At 42.9% G+C, this 19,557-nt stretch overlaps 1 protein-coding gene and 1 long non-coding RNA gene across 3 annotated transcripts in view; one reads left to right on the forward strand and one right to left on the reverse strand.

Annotated features, from left to right (window-relative positions):
* LOC142661277 (uncharacterized) overlaps positions 1 to 19,557 on the forward strand; it is a 201,637-nt gene that overhangs the window by 32,973 nt on the left and 149,107 nt on the right. The window lies entirely within an intron of this gene.
* The window catches only part of GAN (gigaxonin), a 50,073-nt gene that overhangs the window by 413 nt on the left and 30,103 nt on the right, over positions 1 to 19,557 (reverse strand). For both annotated transcript variants that reach the window (XM_075838671.1, XM_075838672.1), the window contains 5 exons: positions 18,767 to 18,916; positions 15,546 to 15,682; positions 15,336 to 15,464; positions 7,233 to 7,342; positions 1 to 2,387 (listed from right to left, as the gene is read on the reverse strand). The exon at positions 1 to 2,387 is cut by the window's left edge and continues 413 nt beyond it. In XM_075838671.1, the coding sequence (XP_075694786.1) occupies positions 2,206 to 2,387; positions 7,233 to 7,342; positions 15,336 to 15,464; positions 15,546 to 15,682; positions 18,767 to 18,916 (708 nt within the window). In that variant the 3' untranslated portion in view covers positions 1 to 2,205. The remainder of the gene's footprint in view (positions 2,388 to 7,232; positions 7,343 to 15,335; positions 15,465 to 15,545; positions 15,683 to 18,766; positions 18,917 to 19,557) is intronic.

The raw sequence follows: 19,557 nt of genomic DNA on the forward strand, positions 1-19,557 counted from the left end.
TTTTAAAGGTTATATGCATGTTATCAAAAAGAAAAAAAAAAAATTTTTTTTAACCGAATTCAAATATGACATCATTTCTTCGGATATATTCCATTTAAAGCATACCTCCACTTTCACTGAAAAACAATTATAGCGCAGGCGGAGGGTGCACTATAATAGTTTTTCTAAACTGCTTGCATTAGCGATTTTGCTTCTAGCAGCAGCACGGACGGAGTAGATTTCTATAGCGCTGGCGGCCGTTCTGAATAAGGGAGCCATAGAGAGGAGCAGGACGCCCCGTCCCTAACTGCAGAGTTACGAGCAGCTGGTAGTACAGACTTTACACAGTCCATGCAGCAGCAGAATCAGTAATACAAGTGAATTAGAAAAACAATTGAACGATGATGTACAGGACTAACATTGGCGCATGGCTATATGGAAATTTGTTCCCCGTCCGTTGAGAACTAGCTTCTATCATTCTATTATTCGGAAACAATTAACAGTTAGGTTTTAGGTTTTCTACTTTTTCAATGATATGTTTGTTAGGTGGCAGGCCTTAACAAGTGTATTTTTTCAGTGATAAGTTAATACATAGCTAGCATTCATTTGTTCGATAATTAAAAAAACAATGCATCATTCCGCTCATAGACAAACAAAAAGTATTCACTTTGTGGTTTATCAGTAAAAAAACAAACACTAGATGGTCAAAGAACAGATAAATGAGGTAAAACTCTATTAAAAATATAAAAAAGGACTCATTTCCAGCCCTTACCACCACTTTCCATTCGTTAACTAGGAATGTTAAGAGAGAACTCCCAGAAAACCCACGCAGTATTTTACAGATTTGTCCTTTGAAACACTAGTCGTGTGTCAAGCTTAAAGGAGTTTTCCCACTACTGGACGAGTGATTACCTATCCACCGGATAGGTCATCAGTATAGGATCGGTGGGGGTTCAACACCCGGACCCCACAACGATCAGCTGCTCCGGCTGCCTTCGGACATCATGCTGGAAGCAGTCGGCTCCGGTCACGGAATAGCGACCGAGCTGCAGTACTGCAGCTCTGCTCCATTTCAAGTGAATAGGAGCAGAGCTGCTGTTCTGCAGCACGGCCGCTATGCAATGTACAGAGCCAACTGCTTCCAACTCCGTACACGGCATAGTGTGCAATGACATCCGGTGCCCGCAGGCAGCCAGAGGAGCTGATCGGTGCGGGGTCTGGGTATCCGATATGCACCGATCATGTACGGATTACCGATCCGGTGGATAGGTCATCAGTTGTCCGGTAGTGGAATACCCCTTTAAGTTACAGGCTTCATTTGAGAAGACATTATGCACCAGTGTCCCCTATGACAACACTTTCTGCCCGTCAGCTCAGTATTATCATAGGGACACTGTGCCTTATAACCATTAATCAGAATCAAACTTTCACAACAATAGATGTGGTAAGTTGCTTTGGTGCCCAAGATCCCACTAAGTTGTGGAGTGCGATATCTAAAAATAATAGCCACATTGTAAAATCATACTTAGAGTTCTCCTTTACGCATGGGTTCATGACAAAATATAATGCTGTCCTTTAAAAGGGGTTGTCTAGAATTATAAAAACATGGCGGCTTTCTTCCAAAAACAGCATAAACACTTGTCTGTAAGTTGTGTCTGGTACTGCAGCTAAGCTCTATTGAGGTGAAAAGAGTTGAGCTGCAATACCACACACAACCTGTAGACATGCGTGGCACTGTTTTTGGCAGAAAGCAGCCATGTTTTTCTATTACAGGACATCTCCTTTAAAGGCAAAGTACAATTAACAACCCAAAACTATATGGTCTATTCTATTAGTGTTAAAATAATTCTTCTTCAGTAATTTGCATATTAGAGTTTTGTAGAAGTGCATTGCCTCATGCTTAAAAACTAAGTACCAATCCCCAGAAAGCATAAAGCAATGTGATATATAGATATTGATCTAGACATGATCTATAATGACCCAACACCCCAGCCTTTAGTGTTTCTATGGAGTTTCTTAGTTAAAGTTTTTTTTTATTTGCACCATTAACAAGTAAATGGTGATTGCTACTCCATATGTACATACCAGCTGTATGTGAAGGCTGCATCATGGCAGGCGCCATTTTTTTTTTTTTTTTTTTTTCAGGGACTATGTTTTGTGGTTTGAACCCACAATAAGGTAACTGGCTTGCCAGGGGTCGGTCACCATGTAGTCTTTACCAGCTGATCACGAAGGTGTGACTCTGATGCGAAAGAGTCCTTGCTGCAGTTGGAGCCGGAAAAGACGGCAGTTCGCAATGCGCAGCGCTGCACATCCTGTGCGTCGGAGATCGGATGGAAATAAAGGTTTGGTGTGATTCCAGGTACCGGTGCTCCTCTTAAATTCTCTCACATAATCGTAACTTGTACCTAACAACACAAACAGCTGAGTTAGGTGGAGGCAGATTAAACAGTCGCATTGAAAGTATATTCCTACAAAAACCATTTAGGGACAACCAGGTGTTAAACAGGAAACCGGTTTCTGGGACTGCTGGGTGGCAAACACTATGTCCACCATTACAGCTATCACAGGGGGTGTCATCCATCTTTCCTCAGAATTGGGCGTTGTACACACGGCCGTATTATGGCTCCATTTTGTATGGAGCTGTAATAGGGCTCCCATAGAGGTCCATGGGTTCTGTACTGTGCCACTATCCCTCAAGTCTCATACAGAATTCTTCTAGGGGGAGACTATCTCTGTACATACAACACATGCCAGAACCTGTATGGCAACACAGGAAGGCTGCTCAGCTCCGTACTAGGCTTTGCGGTGTGCACGAGGCCTTATTCTTTGGTAATGCACGAATGCATCTGGTCCCTCTTATACAACTTGAAACTTAAAGAGGCTCTGTCACCACATTATAAGTGGCCTATGTCCTACATAAGGAGATTGGCGCTGTAATGTAGGTGACAGCAATGCTTTTTATTTAAAAAAAATGATCTATTTTTACCACTTTATTAGCGATTTTAGATTTATGCTAATGAGTTGCTTAATGCCCAACTGGGCGTATTTTTACTTTAGACCAAGTGGGCGTTGTACAGAGAAGTGTATGACGCTGACCAATCAGTGACCAATCAGCGTCATGCACTCCTCTCCATTCATTTACTCAGCGCATAGGATCCTGCTAGATCCTTATGTGCTGTCTTATACTTACACATTAACAATACTGAAGTGTTTAGACAGTGAATAGACATTTCACGGGATGTCTATTCGCAATCTCTGCACTTTGTTACGGTTTCTATGGTAGTTACAGCAGAGGAAGCGTGATCTCGTTGTAACCTGTCATTTACCCCGTGATCTCGCGAGATTACTCGTCCTCTGCTGTAACTACCACAGACAGAGTAACGAAGTGCAGAGATTGTGAATAGACATCCCGTGGAATGTCTATTCAATGTCTAAACACTTCAGTATTGTTAATGTGTTCGTATAAGACAGCACATAAGGATCTAGCAGGATCCCTATGCGCTGAGTAAATGAATGGAGAGGAGTGCATGATGCTGATTGGTCACTGATTGGTCAGCATCATACACTCCCCTGTACAACGCCCACTTGGTCTAAAGTAAAAATACTCCCACTTGGGCATTAAGCAACTCATTAGCATAAAGCTAAAATCACTAATAAAGTGGTGAAAACAGATAGTTTTTTTTAAATAAAAAGCACTGCTGTCACCTACATTAGGCCCTGTTCACACAGAGTTTTTTTGACGAGTTTTTGGACGCGGAAACCGCGCCGCAAAACTCCTCAAAAACCGCCCGAAAATGCCTCTAATTGATTTCAATGGGAGTTGGACGAGTTTTTTACCGCGAGTAAAAAAAACGCGTCACGGTAAAAAGAAGCGGCATGACCCATCTTGAGGCGGTTTCCGCCTCCAAAACCCCATTTCAATCAGTCAGAAAGAGGAAAAAAAACACCTCGACGAGTGTTTTGACGAGTTTTTGTCAAACCACTGTGCAAAAACCGTCTGGAGCAGTTTTTGAAGGAAGAATTTTCCTCCTGCAAAAAACTCTGTGTGAACACAGCCTTATAGCGCTCATCTCCTTATATAGGAGATAGGGCACTTATAATGTGGCGACAGAGCCTCTTTATGGCCATATTACACAGGCCAATGACTGGGCACACAAGCGTTCATATGTTCCGGATCATTGCCCTGTGTAACGCTCGTTCATCGGCTGATCTGCTCTTTCATGCAGCATTAAAAACCATCGTGGTCAGCAGCATATCTTTCTGAGGGATGTGTGCTGCTGACATGATGAAAATGTACCGGGACGAGGGATCAGAGTAACGATCGCTCGTCCCCATACAGACGCAATTATTGCTCCTTGTGAAAGAAGTAAACGAGCGCCGATCCATATCGGGCTGCAAAATAGTTTTAGGTCGTGAATTCAAAATGTAATCCTGACAGAATCCGCTAACGTTCTGGAAATGCATGTAAATGGTGTTTTTTTTATGCCCCATCACAGGGTCAGGAAAAATACGCATGCGGAATAATGAACGCACTGCAGATTTGTTATTGCTCTGGATTCTGTACAGAAAAGCTGCGGATTAGCTTTATTGAATTACAGTGGACCTAAGCCACGTTCCGTGTCACCATAGCCTAGTGGGATGTGCCATTTAGGATTCTAGGTATCTGGGCATATTAAATATTAGGACAATCCTCTCAGGAGAGAAAAAAGAAAATTGAAGAAATAATGCAAATTGCGAGGAAGAGAATAGTTATAGTAAAAGAGGTCAGACTATGGGTTACAATAAAATATTTAAAGGGGTTCTATAACATTAGAAAAATATGGCTGCTGCCTCGCAGAAACAGCGCCACTCTGGGCCACACGTTTTTGGTTTTGCAGCTCAGCCCTGTTCAAGATAATGGGGCCAAGGTGCAATACCGGACATAGCCTACAGGAGTGCTGTATCTGGAAGAACGCAACCATGTTATTCTAATTAATTGACAGCTTCTTCTATTAATATGATCTCCAGGTAGTATGCCCATAGAGAGCGGGACTGGTTCAGACGATCATAATACGGCTGCATTTTAACACTTCTGTATAACGGCCACAAGAGCGGTACAACCACGGTTCTATTGATCATCATAGGGAGCCCAGTTAGGTTCAGTAGAACCACAGGGGATCCGGGTCTTGCAGCCGTGACATGAACGTTAATATGTGGCTATATTATGGCGGTCCGAAACAGACCTAAGCTGTGTGGCTGAATAGGTGTACAGCAAAATACACTCAGGGTGGGGATGAGATATTTTTTATTTTATTTTTTATTAATAAGGTAAATTGCAAACTTGCATAGCATTCAGTAAAATTAATTATTGTCCAAATCAACACAAAACAGTAACGTTTATGTGCACTCGGTGGTAGCATTCTAGCAATATGTGGTTTGATAGCTCTCATATATAGGAATTTGGAATCCAAAGTGCTTGGAATTGTTGTGCATCAAGTGCGTAGGCTGGAACAACAATAGGGTCTCGGGAAACCAGAGATACAGAAGCCTCTGAACGTGGAGCCCGTCTGTGCAATTTCAGGTGCGCACGTCTGATTAAATGGGCTGTTTGCCGCACTTTTGTATGGGACCTTCTAGCCGGCCATAATGTATGGAAAGAAGTCTTCAGGGAAGACTAATAGGCAAGAACGCGTGCTTGCCCTTCTACGTAGTTTTACGATCTGGATACTAAAAATTCTAAACGGCTTTTAAACAGCAATTTTTCAATCTAGTTTGTGATCGTCTGTGTTTTGAAATGTATGAAATGCTATAAAGATCTAAGAATAAGCTCAAGTACAATGCCCGCTTAATGGAAGAAAGAACAGGTCAGTATAAATCTGCTCAGGCGGTGGTATGTAATGGAAAAAGAAAATAAAAGAAAAAGAAATAAATATATATATATATATATATATATATATTTATTTTTTTTGTAAATCTCACCCTTTACTCCTGCAATGCCAGGACCCACTGCTTTACCCCCCCCCCCAACATAAATGAGCTGCTACAACAGACAGGCTGCGGATACCCCTGAAAATCAGATGTCGCTAACACACATTTTCCCTGCGTGTAGCTAGTACATGATATAGCGGTAATACAAGGACACTTAAAGTGCCCTAATAAGAAGTCCATATGGGTAGATCCCTTTTTTTAGGGCTATTCTGATGATAGATCATGGGTGACTGGTAAGCTGGAAGAGGTGCTGGTCTGGCAGCTGGTATCACCACCAATGTAGAGAACAAATGGTTTACTGGTCTGATTTTGAGAGGGTTGTCTGTATAGGGGGTCACAGTTAGGCCCTCTTATTAGCAAAGAGCAGATCACGTTCTAGAGGACGATTTCTGTCGCTCATGTAATGGCGTAATGCTTTCTTCCCCACAGACCACGTACAGCAGCACAGAGTGTTTATGGGTCCTTCTTATTACGAGATAGGTTATTTTTCTGACATATTGTGCACCTTTGTGTTAAATAGGTGGTTACATTATGGGCATCGTATTTGGGGTCTGTGTGATATGGATCCTGAATAAGGCCATGTGCATTAAGCGAAAAACCTCTTAGATATTTTATATTAGAGAGCGGAGCGTTCTTTTAATCTCTCAGCTCTGGAGTAACGACTGCGGGCACTAAAGGATAAAAGAACGGCCCAGAACGGTATATGAAATGATGTCCTATTTCCTCAATAGTAAAGTGAAGCAAAACCGAATGTCCTCAAAGAAACCTTCAAGCCTCCTCAAAGCCTCACTAAAAGTTCGTCGTCAATTTCCTGTTCATAATCGGCTGAGTTTCCCACACTTCCTGCCCATGCGGAATAAGAAACTTTCTATAAATATGTTTTGCTTCAATTACCGCACATGTGATGCATTATGAGGAGTACAATACATCTTCATGGACATATTTGTTAAGAAGAAGAAAAAAAAAAAAGAAGCCGATTCCACTCAAATAGGAGACCAAGTACCATGAATTTATACAAAGTCATTATTCTGCATACGGTATAGAGATGGGGGATAAGAAAATGTAAAAAGGTTTGTCCAGCGAAGGCGACTCCCTTTTCAAATGTAAACCCCCTGTGGACGCTGCTGGCACCTGCATGTTGCGCTGCAGGTGAAATGTCGTATTACGTGGTAACTTTTTAAAGGGGTTGTACGTGATTAGAAAAGCATGGCTGCTTTCTACGAGAAACCGCATCGCCCAATACCGGACGCAACGCATGGACAAGGGCGCTCTGTAATTCTTACCTGTATCAAGATCACCAATAACATATATACTAGCGCCAATGGGCACCGCCCCATATACAAAAGAAGAGCTGGTTGGTATGCACAAGTTCTGATCATTTAGGTAAATCCACCTGCAGACATCAAATATAGGAATCAAAGCAATATACACACACAGTGAAAAACACAGTATATACAAAACATTACCCGAACGAGGATCTCCCCTCAGACATGATATTTTATACAAGACCTGTAATATCAGGATGGAGTTTCCCCCAGCATTTAAAAGGCTGGCGGGGGATGTGTTAAAATAACAAAATAAGGAATACTCACGTGGTAAATCAGCCACCGGTGCTCCTCTACGGTCTGTTAACTTTTACAAGAATTGTTGATGTCCCATTTCATCCATGTTTGGGCTGCAGTCAATTACTAATTACTAATTACGTTCCAGTCTTAATAACATCACCGCTGACTGACTGCAGTGATCACATGGATGGAACGGGACGTCATCACTTCCTGTAAAAGTAAACAGACCGATGGAGGCCGCCAGAGCGGAGATTTACCAGGCGAGTAGACTTATTTTGTTATTTTAGCATATCCCCTGCCTGCAGCCTGTTTTTTAAATGCCCAGAATAATCCATTTAAAAAAACCAAATGTATTACATCATCTGTTTCTGGGAAAGCTGTGTACCAACCAAAATGTCTGCGATTATAGAAGGGTTAGTCATCCAGCTTCCCTTATGTCGTCATTTGCCATTATGGAGTCAGGAAAATCTAGTTTACAATGCGAAGCGTACGTAGAAGAGAGCGGGGGCCCATATCAAAGATCAAAATTGGCCCCACATTAAGATGCCAGGTCTGCTTAGTTGCGTCAAATGTTGGTGCACTTCGGTACTTTTAAAGTTTTAACGAAACTGCGCCCCCTTTGGAAAGCCTCTAGTGAGGCGCAAACAAGTGTTCTTTTAGGCACATTTGTTTATAAATAGGTCTAAAACTTAATGCAACATTATGCACCAGAATTGCGCTACATTTTGGCGAATTTTGTGACAGGGTCTAGCCACAATGTCATTAGTAAATCTGCCCCAATGATTCTCTATGACCCACTGGCAGTCACAATGTTATTTTGCATTGCTTGTTGTGCAGCCTAAGCCAGAGGAGTTCTTAAAGAAGTATTCGGGTCTATAACATTGATCGTCTTATTCTTAGGGTAGACCAACGATGCGTGATCAGTAGGATCATGACTTCTGGACTCCAGTCGATCAGCACAAAGGGGCCACATTACCTTCATTGTTTACATAGGCACAGTAGTTTGTAAGTAAGAGGCTTCGTTCGGGCGTTCCGTCTGAGGTTTCGGTCAGAACGGAACCCTGACAAACAAATGAAAACCATAGGCATTAGGCTTCGTTCACATCTGCGTCGGGACTCCGTTCATGGGTTCTGTCGGACCTCTCAATCATGGGAACTCATGAACAGAACCCAAACTGAAACCATAGGTTTCAATTTGCATCACCATTGATTAAATGGTGACGGGTCTGGTGCGAACGGCTTCAGTTTGTCTCCGTTGTGCAAGGGTTTAGTCGTCTTGACGAAAACAATACCGTAGTCGACTACCTGAGCCGCTGTGCCGGTTACTGCGGCCTGTGCCATACAAGTGAATGTGCTGTGCCTATGTAAACAATAAAAGGGATGCACAACACTTACGTGAGAGCGGTGACTACTTCACGAAGCTGATAGACAAGGGTCCTGGAAGTCAGAACACCACTGATCTAACATTGATGGTCTATCCTTAGGGTTGGCCTTTAACGTTTTAGTTCCAGAAAGCATCTTTACGTTTTAAATACACTGGAGACTGTCCTTTTTGACAGAATATCTCTCCTATTGATACGCCTCACCTCCCTATGTACATTATTAAGGAAAAACCGGTCAAGTGGTGACTGGTGGAGCCCACAGCTCATGAATACTGAGCGCTCTTAGCTCATAGCGCAATGCGAGAGCTGCAACTAATAAAGTGTTCATTTCACAAAAAGTACACCACAGGTATATAAAACAATGCTAAAAGTCAGCCTGTCCTGCTACTACTTCATGCTGCCCTCAGAGAGGGCAGCAGGGTTGTCACGATACCAAAATTTGGACTTCCATATCGCTACTTTGTGTATTATTGCGACTCTCGATACCAAAACGATACTTTGCCAATAATAAAAAAAAAATCCCTTCCATTTTCTGATGTGAGGCGCGTGGTGTGATGAAATTTGAACCTCCATGTGCCTCACATTAATAGTAATTAACCCCCATCATGTTGTCCATGATGACTGAGAAACTTTGGGTTAATGTGTGAGGTACATGATGGGGTTTATTACTATTAGTGTACCATGTACCTCACATTAATAAGTGAAAGAAAGCAGTTTATTTTTATTTATTTTTACAGCGTAATCATAAATGACGCTATAAAATTTTGTTTTGCAGGTTATTACGGTTGTGACGATACTGAATAGTGTATGTTTTCTGTATTGAGATTTATTTTAATGTTTATTGTAAAAAAAATTTGTTTTTTTAATTTTTAATTTTATTTAACATTACTTTATTTTTTTTCTTACTTTTCTATTTTTAACCTTTAATGTACTGGCATATATCTATATACTGATAGCACACAACAGGAAATATGGCCAGACAGCCCTGGGGTCATTCAAAGGACCGTGGGTTGTCTGCCCATATATGGTATGTCCCTTGATCGAGTCACAGGGATCCCTCTTCTCATTCTCCCCTTGAATGCTGCGGTCAGCTTTGATCGCGGCAGTCAAGGGAATAGCGACAGTGATCAGGTTTCTCTGATGTCCGCTGTTGGAGCAGGGTAGCGGCTGTGTAATACAGCTATTGTGTAATACAGACACTGCCCTTCTCCTGACAAGTGTGCGCGTGCTGTCAGCATGAGGTGATGCGGCTTGCGCTGCACTAATGAGCGGCGACGCCGCCGGCACTGAAGACAGAACATGAGGGTGTTTTGCGGTGCGCCCGTCATGTTCTGTCTTCAGTGCCGGCGCTCATTAGTGCAGCGCCGGCTGCATCACAATAGGCGTGGTCAAACATTCTAGTGTATACAGTGTCTTCTTCACGTAAACATTAAATCTAAAAAAAAAGAAATAAAACTTAAGTATGCGGTTGCTAAGATAAAAAAGAAAAGGGAAATGGCAACATTCATTAACACAATGGATCCCACATCTTAGGCCTCATTCACACGGCAGGTTTTCCCGGCCGGGTGCCGGCCGTTCATAAATCGGCCGGCACCCAGCTGCATTAGGAATAATAGACCCCTAATGGGGCTATTCACACGACCGATTTTTTGACGGCCGGGAAAACCGGCCGTCAAAAAATAGGACATGCTCTATCTTCGGCCGGGTACCCGGCCGCCCGGCCCCCATAGAAGTCTATGGGGCCGGGTAATACACGGCCATCACCGGGATGTGTCCCGAGTGATGGCCGGGTTTTCCGGCGCTTGCGCTCTATCTCCTCCTCCTCACAGCGCAGAGTGCATGTGAGGAGGAGGAGTTGATGCCATTCGGACGAATTGCATCGCTGTACACTGTGTGGCAGGGCCGGCGTGTACAGCAGGTGGAAGGGAGCGCTGCGCTGGCTCCCTTCCCCTGCTTGTTAAAAGCGCCCTGGCCCGGCGACACCTTCGATAGCGCCGCTAGCAGCTGCTGCGGCTGCTACTACTGTAGCGACGCCACTATAGCAGAGCAGGGAGGTATCTCCCCGCTCTGCTATGTGCTAGCCGCACTTCAGCTCCCTGAAGGAGCGGAATCCCCGTGTGTTCGGGGATTCCGCTCCTGGACAGAGCGCTTGATGTCTCTGTCCATATCTGGGCAGTGACATCAGGGGAAACTCCTGAAGCGGAATCCCCGAACACATGGGGATTCCCCTTCAGGAGTTGCCGCTGACGTCACTGTCCAGATCTGCCCGGCCCGGCACGGATGCAAAACTTAATGCAAACCGGCCGGGAAAAATGGCCGATTTTACCGGCCGACACTCGGGCTCGGGAACGACCCAGTCGTGTGAATCCCGCCTTAGATTTTACAAGGACAAATATTAAGCAGCAATAAGAATAATATTTTAAAGAAAAAAAAAATCCCACTGGGTCATTGCCAGAAATAGAGCGTCTTCTCTACCTAGAAAATTGTTATCGATACTTTAGATAGAATAAAAAAAATTAAAAAGTATAGATTTGGATCGATTCCAGCTGCAGTTTCTTACAGGGTTTTTCCAGGATTTGATTTCTTTTTGCAGCAATGAAACAAAAATCAACACACCAAAATAGCGTCTTTATTAAGGCCTGGATTCCTTCCGTACAAAATGAGCATATCTAAACAATTTGACCGCGCTAAACCGCATCTTCATAATGTCACATGCATGTGGTCATGAAATAATGGCTTACATATGGCCACGGCTCGTGTAGAGGGGATCCCGGACAGATTTCACTCTATCAACGCTTTTGATATTTCTCTTCCTGACCATTTAAACCTTTTTTGACTTTCAAAGGTTACCACTTGGCTTCACCCACATAGGGTGAATGTTCCTAGTTGGAATAGTTTTCCCGGCGTCTTTTTTTTTATTTTTTATATTTCTCCAGTTTTATTTATAGATAAAAGACAATTGATTCTGCCTAAAATTTATTACATTGAAATGCATTTTTAAGTGGATCTATTACCTAAATATGCTGCCCTAGGTTTGAGCCACTTGGGTAATTGGAGCGATCAAATACACCGAACTCTGATATGAGTCCAGACTATATATAGGGGGATTGCCCCCCCCCCCTTCCTCTCAGACATTAACAGATGACTAATGTGTATATTGGGGATTGCGAACCCCGGAACCACGACTGGGCACTGATCGGCTCATTCCAGAGCTGTGGTGTCCCATAGCCTAGGAAACGCCACAGTTCCCTTCTTTGCACAGTGTGTGCCTGTTGCAGGATCAAGGCTGGATGACGTCATCGGTTGGAGACCTTAAAGAGGCTCTGTCACCAGATTTTGCAACCCCTATCTGCTATTGCAGCAGATAGGCGCTGCAATGTAGATTACAGTAACGTTTTTATTTTTAAAAAACGAGCATTTTTGGCCAAGTTATGACCATTTTTGTATTTATTCAAATGAGGCTTGCAAAAGTCCAAGTGGGCGTGTTTAAAGTAAAAGTCCAAGTGGGCGTGTATTGTGTGCGTACATCGGGGCGTTTTTACTACTTTTACTAGCTGGGCGTTCTGACGAGAAGTATCATCCACTTCTCTTCAGAACGCCCAGCTTCTGACAGTGCAGATCTGTGACGTCACTCACAGGTCCTGCATCGTGTCGGCCACATCGGCACCAGAGGCTACAGTTGATTCTGCAGCAGCATCAGCGTTTGCAGGTAAGTAGCTACATCGACTTACCTGCAAACTCCGATGCTGCTGCAGAATCATCTGTAGCCTCTGGTGCCGATGTGTCCTCGCTCGTCTGACACGATGCAGGACCTGTGGAGTGACGTCACAGCGTGATCTCTCGAGAACACGCTGTGTCTGCACTGCCAGAAGCTGGGCGTTCTGAAGAGAAGTGGATGATACTTCTCGTCAGAGCGCCCAGCTAGTAAAAGTATTAAACACGCCCCGATGTACGCACATAATACACGCCCACTTGGACTTTTACTTTAAACACGCCCACTTGGACTTTTGCAAGCCTCATTTGCATAAATACAAAAATGGTCATAACTTGGCCAAAAATGCTTGTTTTTTAAAAATAAAAACGTTACTGTAATCTACATTGCAGCGCCGATCTGCTGCAATAGCAGATAGGGGTTGCAAAATCTGGTGACAGAGCCTCTTTAAAGGGGAACAGCTCCTGAAGTTCCTTGCTTGTTTCTCAGCCCTGGAGGGGAGTTTCCTGGCGTTTTCCCGTTATCTGCGATTCTGTGTTTGACCTAGTTTTTGTCTTGACTCTGCTTGATGTCCGGTGTAATCTTTGATGGCTCCTATTAGTCAAATGGTACTGTATTTATTTTGTCGTTTTGACTGAAAGGAGAACGGATCTGCCCCTGTAACACGCGACCCTTACCTAGGGCAGAATATTCAGGGGACAGATCCGCTTTAATTACCAAACTACAAGTCTTCTATAGCTCGCTGAGCAAACATCTACCCATTTATCTTACCTGACAGTGGAAGAACTTCATGTGATATCTCTAGTGACGCCAAGACCGAGTCAATGGAACTCTGGTCTTGACAGCTGCACGAAAAGCCCTTTACTCCATCAGGATGCCCTACTTGACAGTGCCAGTCGTAGAGCACCCACAAAAACGGCTTGCCAGAGAACCCCCCTCTTGCCACCAATGACAGCAAGAGATTCCCAGAAGAGTCAGCCAATGTCCACTTACGTTCGACTTGCTCCCACTCAATTCCCTACTGCAAGAATTTCAGACAGGCACATGAATGGGCTTTTTATAGATGGTCATATTTAACCCCTTGACGCATTATCACTTACATGTACGTGATTATTGTCATAGGGAAGTATGGAGGGCGCTCACAGGCGGAGCTTCCTCCATACCTGCGAGTGTCAGCGGTGTTTTACAGCCCAACCGAACAGCCGTTTAACCCCTCAAATGCTGCGGTCAATCGCGACCGGAGCATCTGAAGCGTTGAAAAGAGGGGGCTGGCCCCCTCAGACACCTCATCAGCACCCCCACACCGCGATAGGGGGGCGCTGGTCATAGTCATGGCAGCCCAGCGGCCTAATGAAGGCCCCCAGGGCTGCCTTTTGTCTGCCCCTGTTAGGGTATGTTCACACGGCTTAGCAAAATACATCTGAATACATGGAGCTGTTTTCAGCCGAAAACAACTCCTGACTTCAGACGTTTTTGTAGCAACGCGCGTTTTTCGCGGCGTATTTTACGGACGTTATTGGAGCTGTTTTTCAATGCAGTATATTGTACCAGTGATCGAACGATCGCTGGTTTAAGTCCCCTAGGGGGACTAATAAATGGTGTAGTATAAAAAAAAAGTTTAAATAGTTATTAGTAGTGAAAAAAAATTATTAAAAGTTAAAAAAACAACAAAAAAACAACCTTTTCCCCATTTTTCCTCTAAAGTAATGTAAAAAAAAATAAATAAATAAAAAAATTGGTATCGCTGCGTCTGTAAAAGTCTGCACTATTACAATATACCATTTAACGCTCACGGTGAAAGTAGAAAAATTAAAAAATTAAAAAAACAAAAACAAAAGACGCCAAAATCACTGTTTTTTGGTCACCTTCGCTCGCAAATTAAAATGTAATAAAAAGTGATGAAAAATCGGTACCAATTCAAACGACAGCTCGTCCCGCAGAAAATAAGCCCTCACATCGCTCAATCCACGGAAAAATAAAAAAAGTTATGGCTCTCAGAATGGGATGAAACAAAAACAATTATAATTTTTTTTAACAAAAAGATGTTTTTTTAAAAATAAAATATAAAAAAAAAGCCTATATAAATTTGGAATCACCGTAATCATATTGAGCCGCAGAATACAGTTAAGTTGTTGCTTTTACCGCACGGTGAAAGCCGTAAAAATAACAACCAATGTAGCCATTGCAGTTTTTTCCAATTTCAGCCCGCAAATAATTTTTTTTTCAGTTTCCCAGGACATTATATGGTGCCATTAGAAACTACAACTCCTCCCGCAAACAATAAGCCCTCACACCGCTCTGTTGACGGAAAAATAAAAAAAAGTTATGGCTCTTGGAACGCAGGGAGTGAAAAAAGAAAACGAAAAAAGGCTCGGTCCTTAAGGGGTTAAAGAGCACTTCTACTTAGTTTGTGCAATTAGATTATTAATACTTAAGATAATATTTGAATGCTTAATTGCATTTGGCAAGTCTGACATAATATGTAATAAAGTATAACCCAATTTGCTGGGTAACAGAAAAGTTATACCAGTAACGGTCTTGAACACTAGATGGCGACATAATACAAGAGACTGAAGCGCCTCTTACACACAGATTAAATGTACTGTTAAACATGAACTCTTTGTAAACTATGACCAGTATAAAAGAGCAACATTTTTATTATTATCTGTAATAATTATCAAACAAGAATAGTCATGGTATACTTGCATAGATCAGAAATGACCATACCGTTTAAAGTCATCATGGTAGAACTCCGATTTACAGGCCACCATCTCACTGTTCTGTTCATTTTCACGACTTCTAACGCCACCAAATACATAAAGCTCCATGCCAACGCCACATGCAACAGCGCCAAACCTGCAGAGAGAGTTTTATATGAGACCGAGCACATTCTGCACAGGCCTGGGGTCTGGCAAGGGACTCTAAGGACGACCTCACCTTCTCTCTTTCAGGGGGCAGATGGCTGTCCACTGCTGAGTTTTGGGGTCGTAACACTCAACAGACTCAAAAAGTTTCCCGTATGAACCTCCTCCCATGGCATAGATTTTCTTCTTCATTGTTGCATAGCAGCCGATCTGTAATGAATCCGCAAAGACCAGGAAAGTCAACAAGAGTGGCGACTACAAACCGCTGAACAAAAAGGGGCAGACAATGCTATTCATGCCAAAAACCCTCAGAAGTTTCTAATAAAACTTGTGATTCTCCAGCGTCTCCTGCTACACGACCGAAATGTTTAACCAATGAATAGCCTCAACCCAAACTCACAAGTCTCCTGTTATGTGTCATTAGTTAAAAACTTTCCAACCATTAAAGTGTAACTAAACATCTAAAAAAGACACAAAAAAACTTTGACAAGTCAACATTACGAAAACGAAGCGGCAAAAGTTGCTCGGGTGAGCGCAACTTCTGATCTGCTTTCCTCAGAGCGGTGTACGGGCGCAATAGAAAGTCTATGATTCTGTACACCGCATGCTCGGCTTTTTAAGGAAAGCGTATCAGAATAGTTTTAGCAATCAGTGGGGGTCTCAGTGCTAAGACCCCCACCGATCAAAACGTCTGACATGTCACTATGACCTGTCAAAAGTTATTTCAAACTTTAGTTCTACTTTAAAAACTTTGACTGCATAATTATTAGATGTGTCATCAATGTCGAATTGGTGGGAACCCAACTGTGGGGCAGAATGGGGCTAGAATAGGGAACATAAAAAAAAGGGGATGCCGTGCTTTACCAAGCTCAAGGCATTGGTCGGCGATTGGTCAGATTGATGGTATATCTTAAGGAAGAAAAACGCTTTTAAAAGGGATTGCCCCTTTTTCGTCATATGAAGGGCATCCCCTGCTCGGGACCACCTCTCTGAGCCAGAGCTGCTAACAAGCAGTGCCTCTCGCCCCGGCAGACTCAACCCTTTATTTCTAAGGGTATGTTCAGACACAAACTCAAAAACGTCTCAAATTACGGAGCTGTTTTCAAGGGAAAACCGCTCCTGATTTTCGCAGCGTTTTTGGAACTTTTTCCGATAGTCAATGAAAAACGGCTCCATAAACGTCCCAAGAAGTGATCTGCACTTCCTTTTCACTGCCATTTTTTTTAAGCATAAAAAAACGCAGCGAAAACCCCTCCGTCGGAACAGAACGCCTTTTTCCCATTGAAAGCAATGGGCAGATGTTTGGAGGCGTTCGGCATTCGATTTTTCGGCCGTTTTCGGCCCGAAAAACAACCGAAAATAGGCCGTGTGAACATACCCAGACAGTTACTACTGCAGGGTAAATGAGCAGCCAGTCCCATATTCGCCCAGGAATGTCAGCCTGTTGACAAGCGTCCAGAGATGTTGAAAATCAACCTATTGACTATCCTAGATCACCAGGAATAATAATATAAAACCCTCCACTACCCCAGCCAACTTGGGATGTTGGTATTAACGCCTTCATTACCCTAGACCACCAGTGATGCTAGGGTCAAATTACACGCCTGATATGGGCTGTATAAACGAGTACCAATCGAGACAGCTCGTTAATCGGCGCTCGATTGCAAGCAGAAATGCTTGGTTATGAATAGGGAGGAGAGCTCGTTAGCACGATCGCTCTTCGCCATACATTTTCATCACGTCGGCAGAACATCTTCCCGTTTACACAAGGAGATGTGCTGCCGACAACAATATTCAATGCTGCATAAACTATATCAGTCGCTAAACAAGTGTTTGCTCGTTGTTGCCCTGTTTACACAGGGTAATGATTGGGAACAAGCGGTCATATTAACGCTCGTTTGCCCGATAATTGGCCCGTGTAAAAGAGCATTTACTATTAAAGAGGCTCTGTCACCACATTATAAGTGCCCTATCGCCTACATAAGGAGATCGGCGCTATAATGTAGGTGACCGCAGTGGTTTTTATTTAATAAAACAATCAATTTTCACCACTTTATTAGCGATTTTAGATTTATGCTAATGAGTTGCTTAATGCCCAAGTGGGCGTGTTTTTACTTTAGACCAAGTGGGCGTTGTACAGAGGAGTGCATGACGCTGACCAATCAGTGACCAATCAGCGTCATGCACTTCTCTCCATTCATTTAGTCAGCACATAGGGATCCTGCTAGATCCTTATGTGCAGTCTTATACGAACACATTAACAATACTGAAGTGTTTAGACAGTGAATAGACATTCCACGGGATGTCTATTCATAATCCCTGCACTTCGTTACTGTTTCTATGGTACTTACAGCAGAGGAAGCGTGATCTCGCGAGATTACACTGTAGATGACAGGTTACAACGAGATCACGCTTCCTCTGCTGTAACTACCATAGAAACAGTAACGAAGTGCAGAGATTGTGAATAGACATCCCGTGGAATGTCTATTCACTGTCTAAACACTTCAGTATTGTTAATGTGTAAGTATAAGACTGCACATAAGGATCTAGCAGGATCCCTATGTGCTGAGGTAATGAATGGAGAGGAGTGCAGGACGCTGATTGGTCACTGATTGGTCAGCGTCATACACTCCTCTGTACAACGCCCACTTGGTCTAAAGAAAAACACGCCCACTTGGGTATTAAGCAACTCATTAGCATAAAGCTAAAATAGCTAATAAAGTGGTGAAAACAGATAGTTTTTTTTTATAAAAAGCATTGCTGTCACCTACATTATAGCGCCGATCTCCTTATGTAGGAGATAGGGCACTTATAATGTGGTGACAGAGCCTCTTTAACTATCCTAGATCAAGTGTGATAATATAATTGGTCTAGTCAGAGAGTCCAGGAATGATATGACCTAACTAAATTATCTGAAGGCTGTCAGTGTCATTTTGTAGTTCTACAACGTTTCGATTCTAGACACAAACACTTCATCTGCAAATAATTACAGTCTATTGTATCAAGTAATCAGCTATTTCAGGTTGGGGCGAGTCTGTCTGTCGTGTTCTTCAATGGGATTACTAACAAGTCCCGAAACAACTCCTGCCCCCGTGACCACTACTAGATGACACATATTTGCAGTTCTGCGGACTTCCGGAAACATTAACAGATTTTTATTTTTTTTAAGTAATATTTTGATAACCTGCATTATATATAAACTTAATGACGTGGGTTTCCTTAAGATTGTACGTACCGTCCTGGATAAAAAAAAACAAAAAACACACAATATAAAGTGACATATCGGGCACATACCTTTCTAACCATGGTCATGTTCTTTTGCTTGCTCCAGGATTTTGTGCAGATGTCATAGGATTCCATAGAAAGTAACTCCCGATCCCCATCCTCTCCCCCCAGAACATAGACGACACCATCAATTTCCACTACGCCGAAACTGTGCCTTGCCTATTGGAAATACACGTAGAACGCTTAATAAAGTAAAAGCAGAGACAAATATCTCACCATATTCAACAGCTCTGCCAGCTGTCATTGGATAGAAACATGCTCATTAATATTCACTGACTGAAAATCCTTCCTAACCGAGTTGATCACAGCTGAGGGTTTCCTACAAAATATTCCATATAGGAAATCCTCTATTGAGCAGCAGACATTTCCCCCAGTCCTGGAGCCCAGGCAGACAGTTAGAATGTATCCGAGTAGGTAAGAGTCAACCGCAGCTGTGAAAGCAGGACCAGGACAGGACCCATTTTCAGCCGCAGAATATGAACAAGAACGCGAATGCCGCTATGGGATGAAAGTGAACAGAGATCTTGAACAAGGATTTGGTTTGCGTCATTTAACATTCTGTTAGTTGCTCAGTTGTCAGTGAAGGATGACAAAACACGCTTATATTGTGATGCTAAGAAGCATCGGAGATTTTTTTTTTTTAACTATACAAAGCCCATTTCAGTGCGCCTGAACCTAAACATACTCTAGTGGTGTCAAGTCTTGTTTGCATAGAGATTCTGAAATGTCCATCAGCAAAGTAAATGACGGGATGATATAACAAAGGCCAATACTTAAAAACAGCGTATAAAACATATGTC

The sequence above is a fragment of the Rhinoderma darwinii genome, chromosome 9 (genome assembly GCF_050947455.1).
Source record: "Rhinoderma darwinii isolate aRhiDar2 chromosome 9, aRhiDar2.hap1, whole genome shotgun sequence".
Classification (NCBI taxonomy): domain Eukaryota; kingdom Metazoa; phylum Chordata; class Amphibia; order Anura; family Rhinodermatidae; genus Rhinoderma; species Rhinoderma darwinii.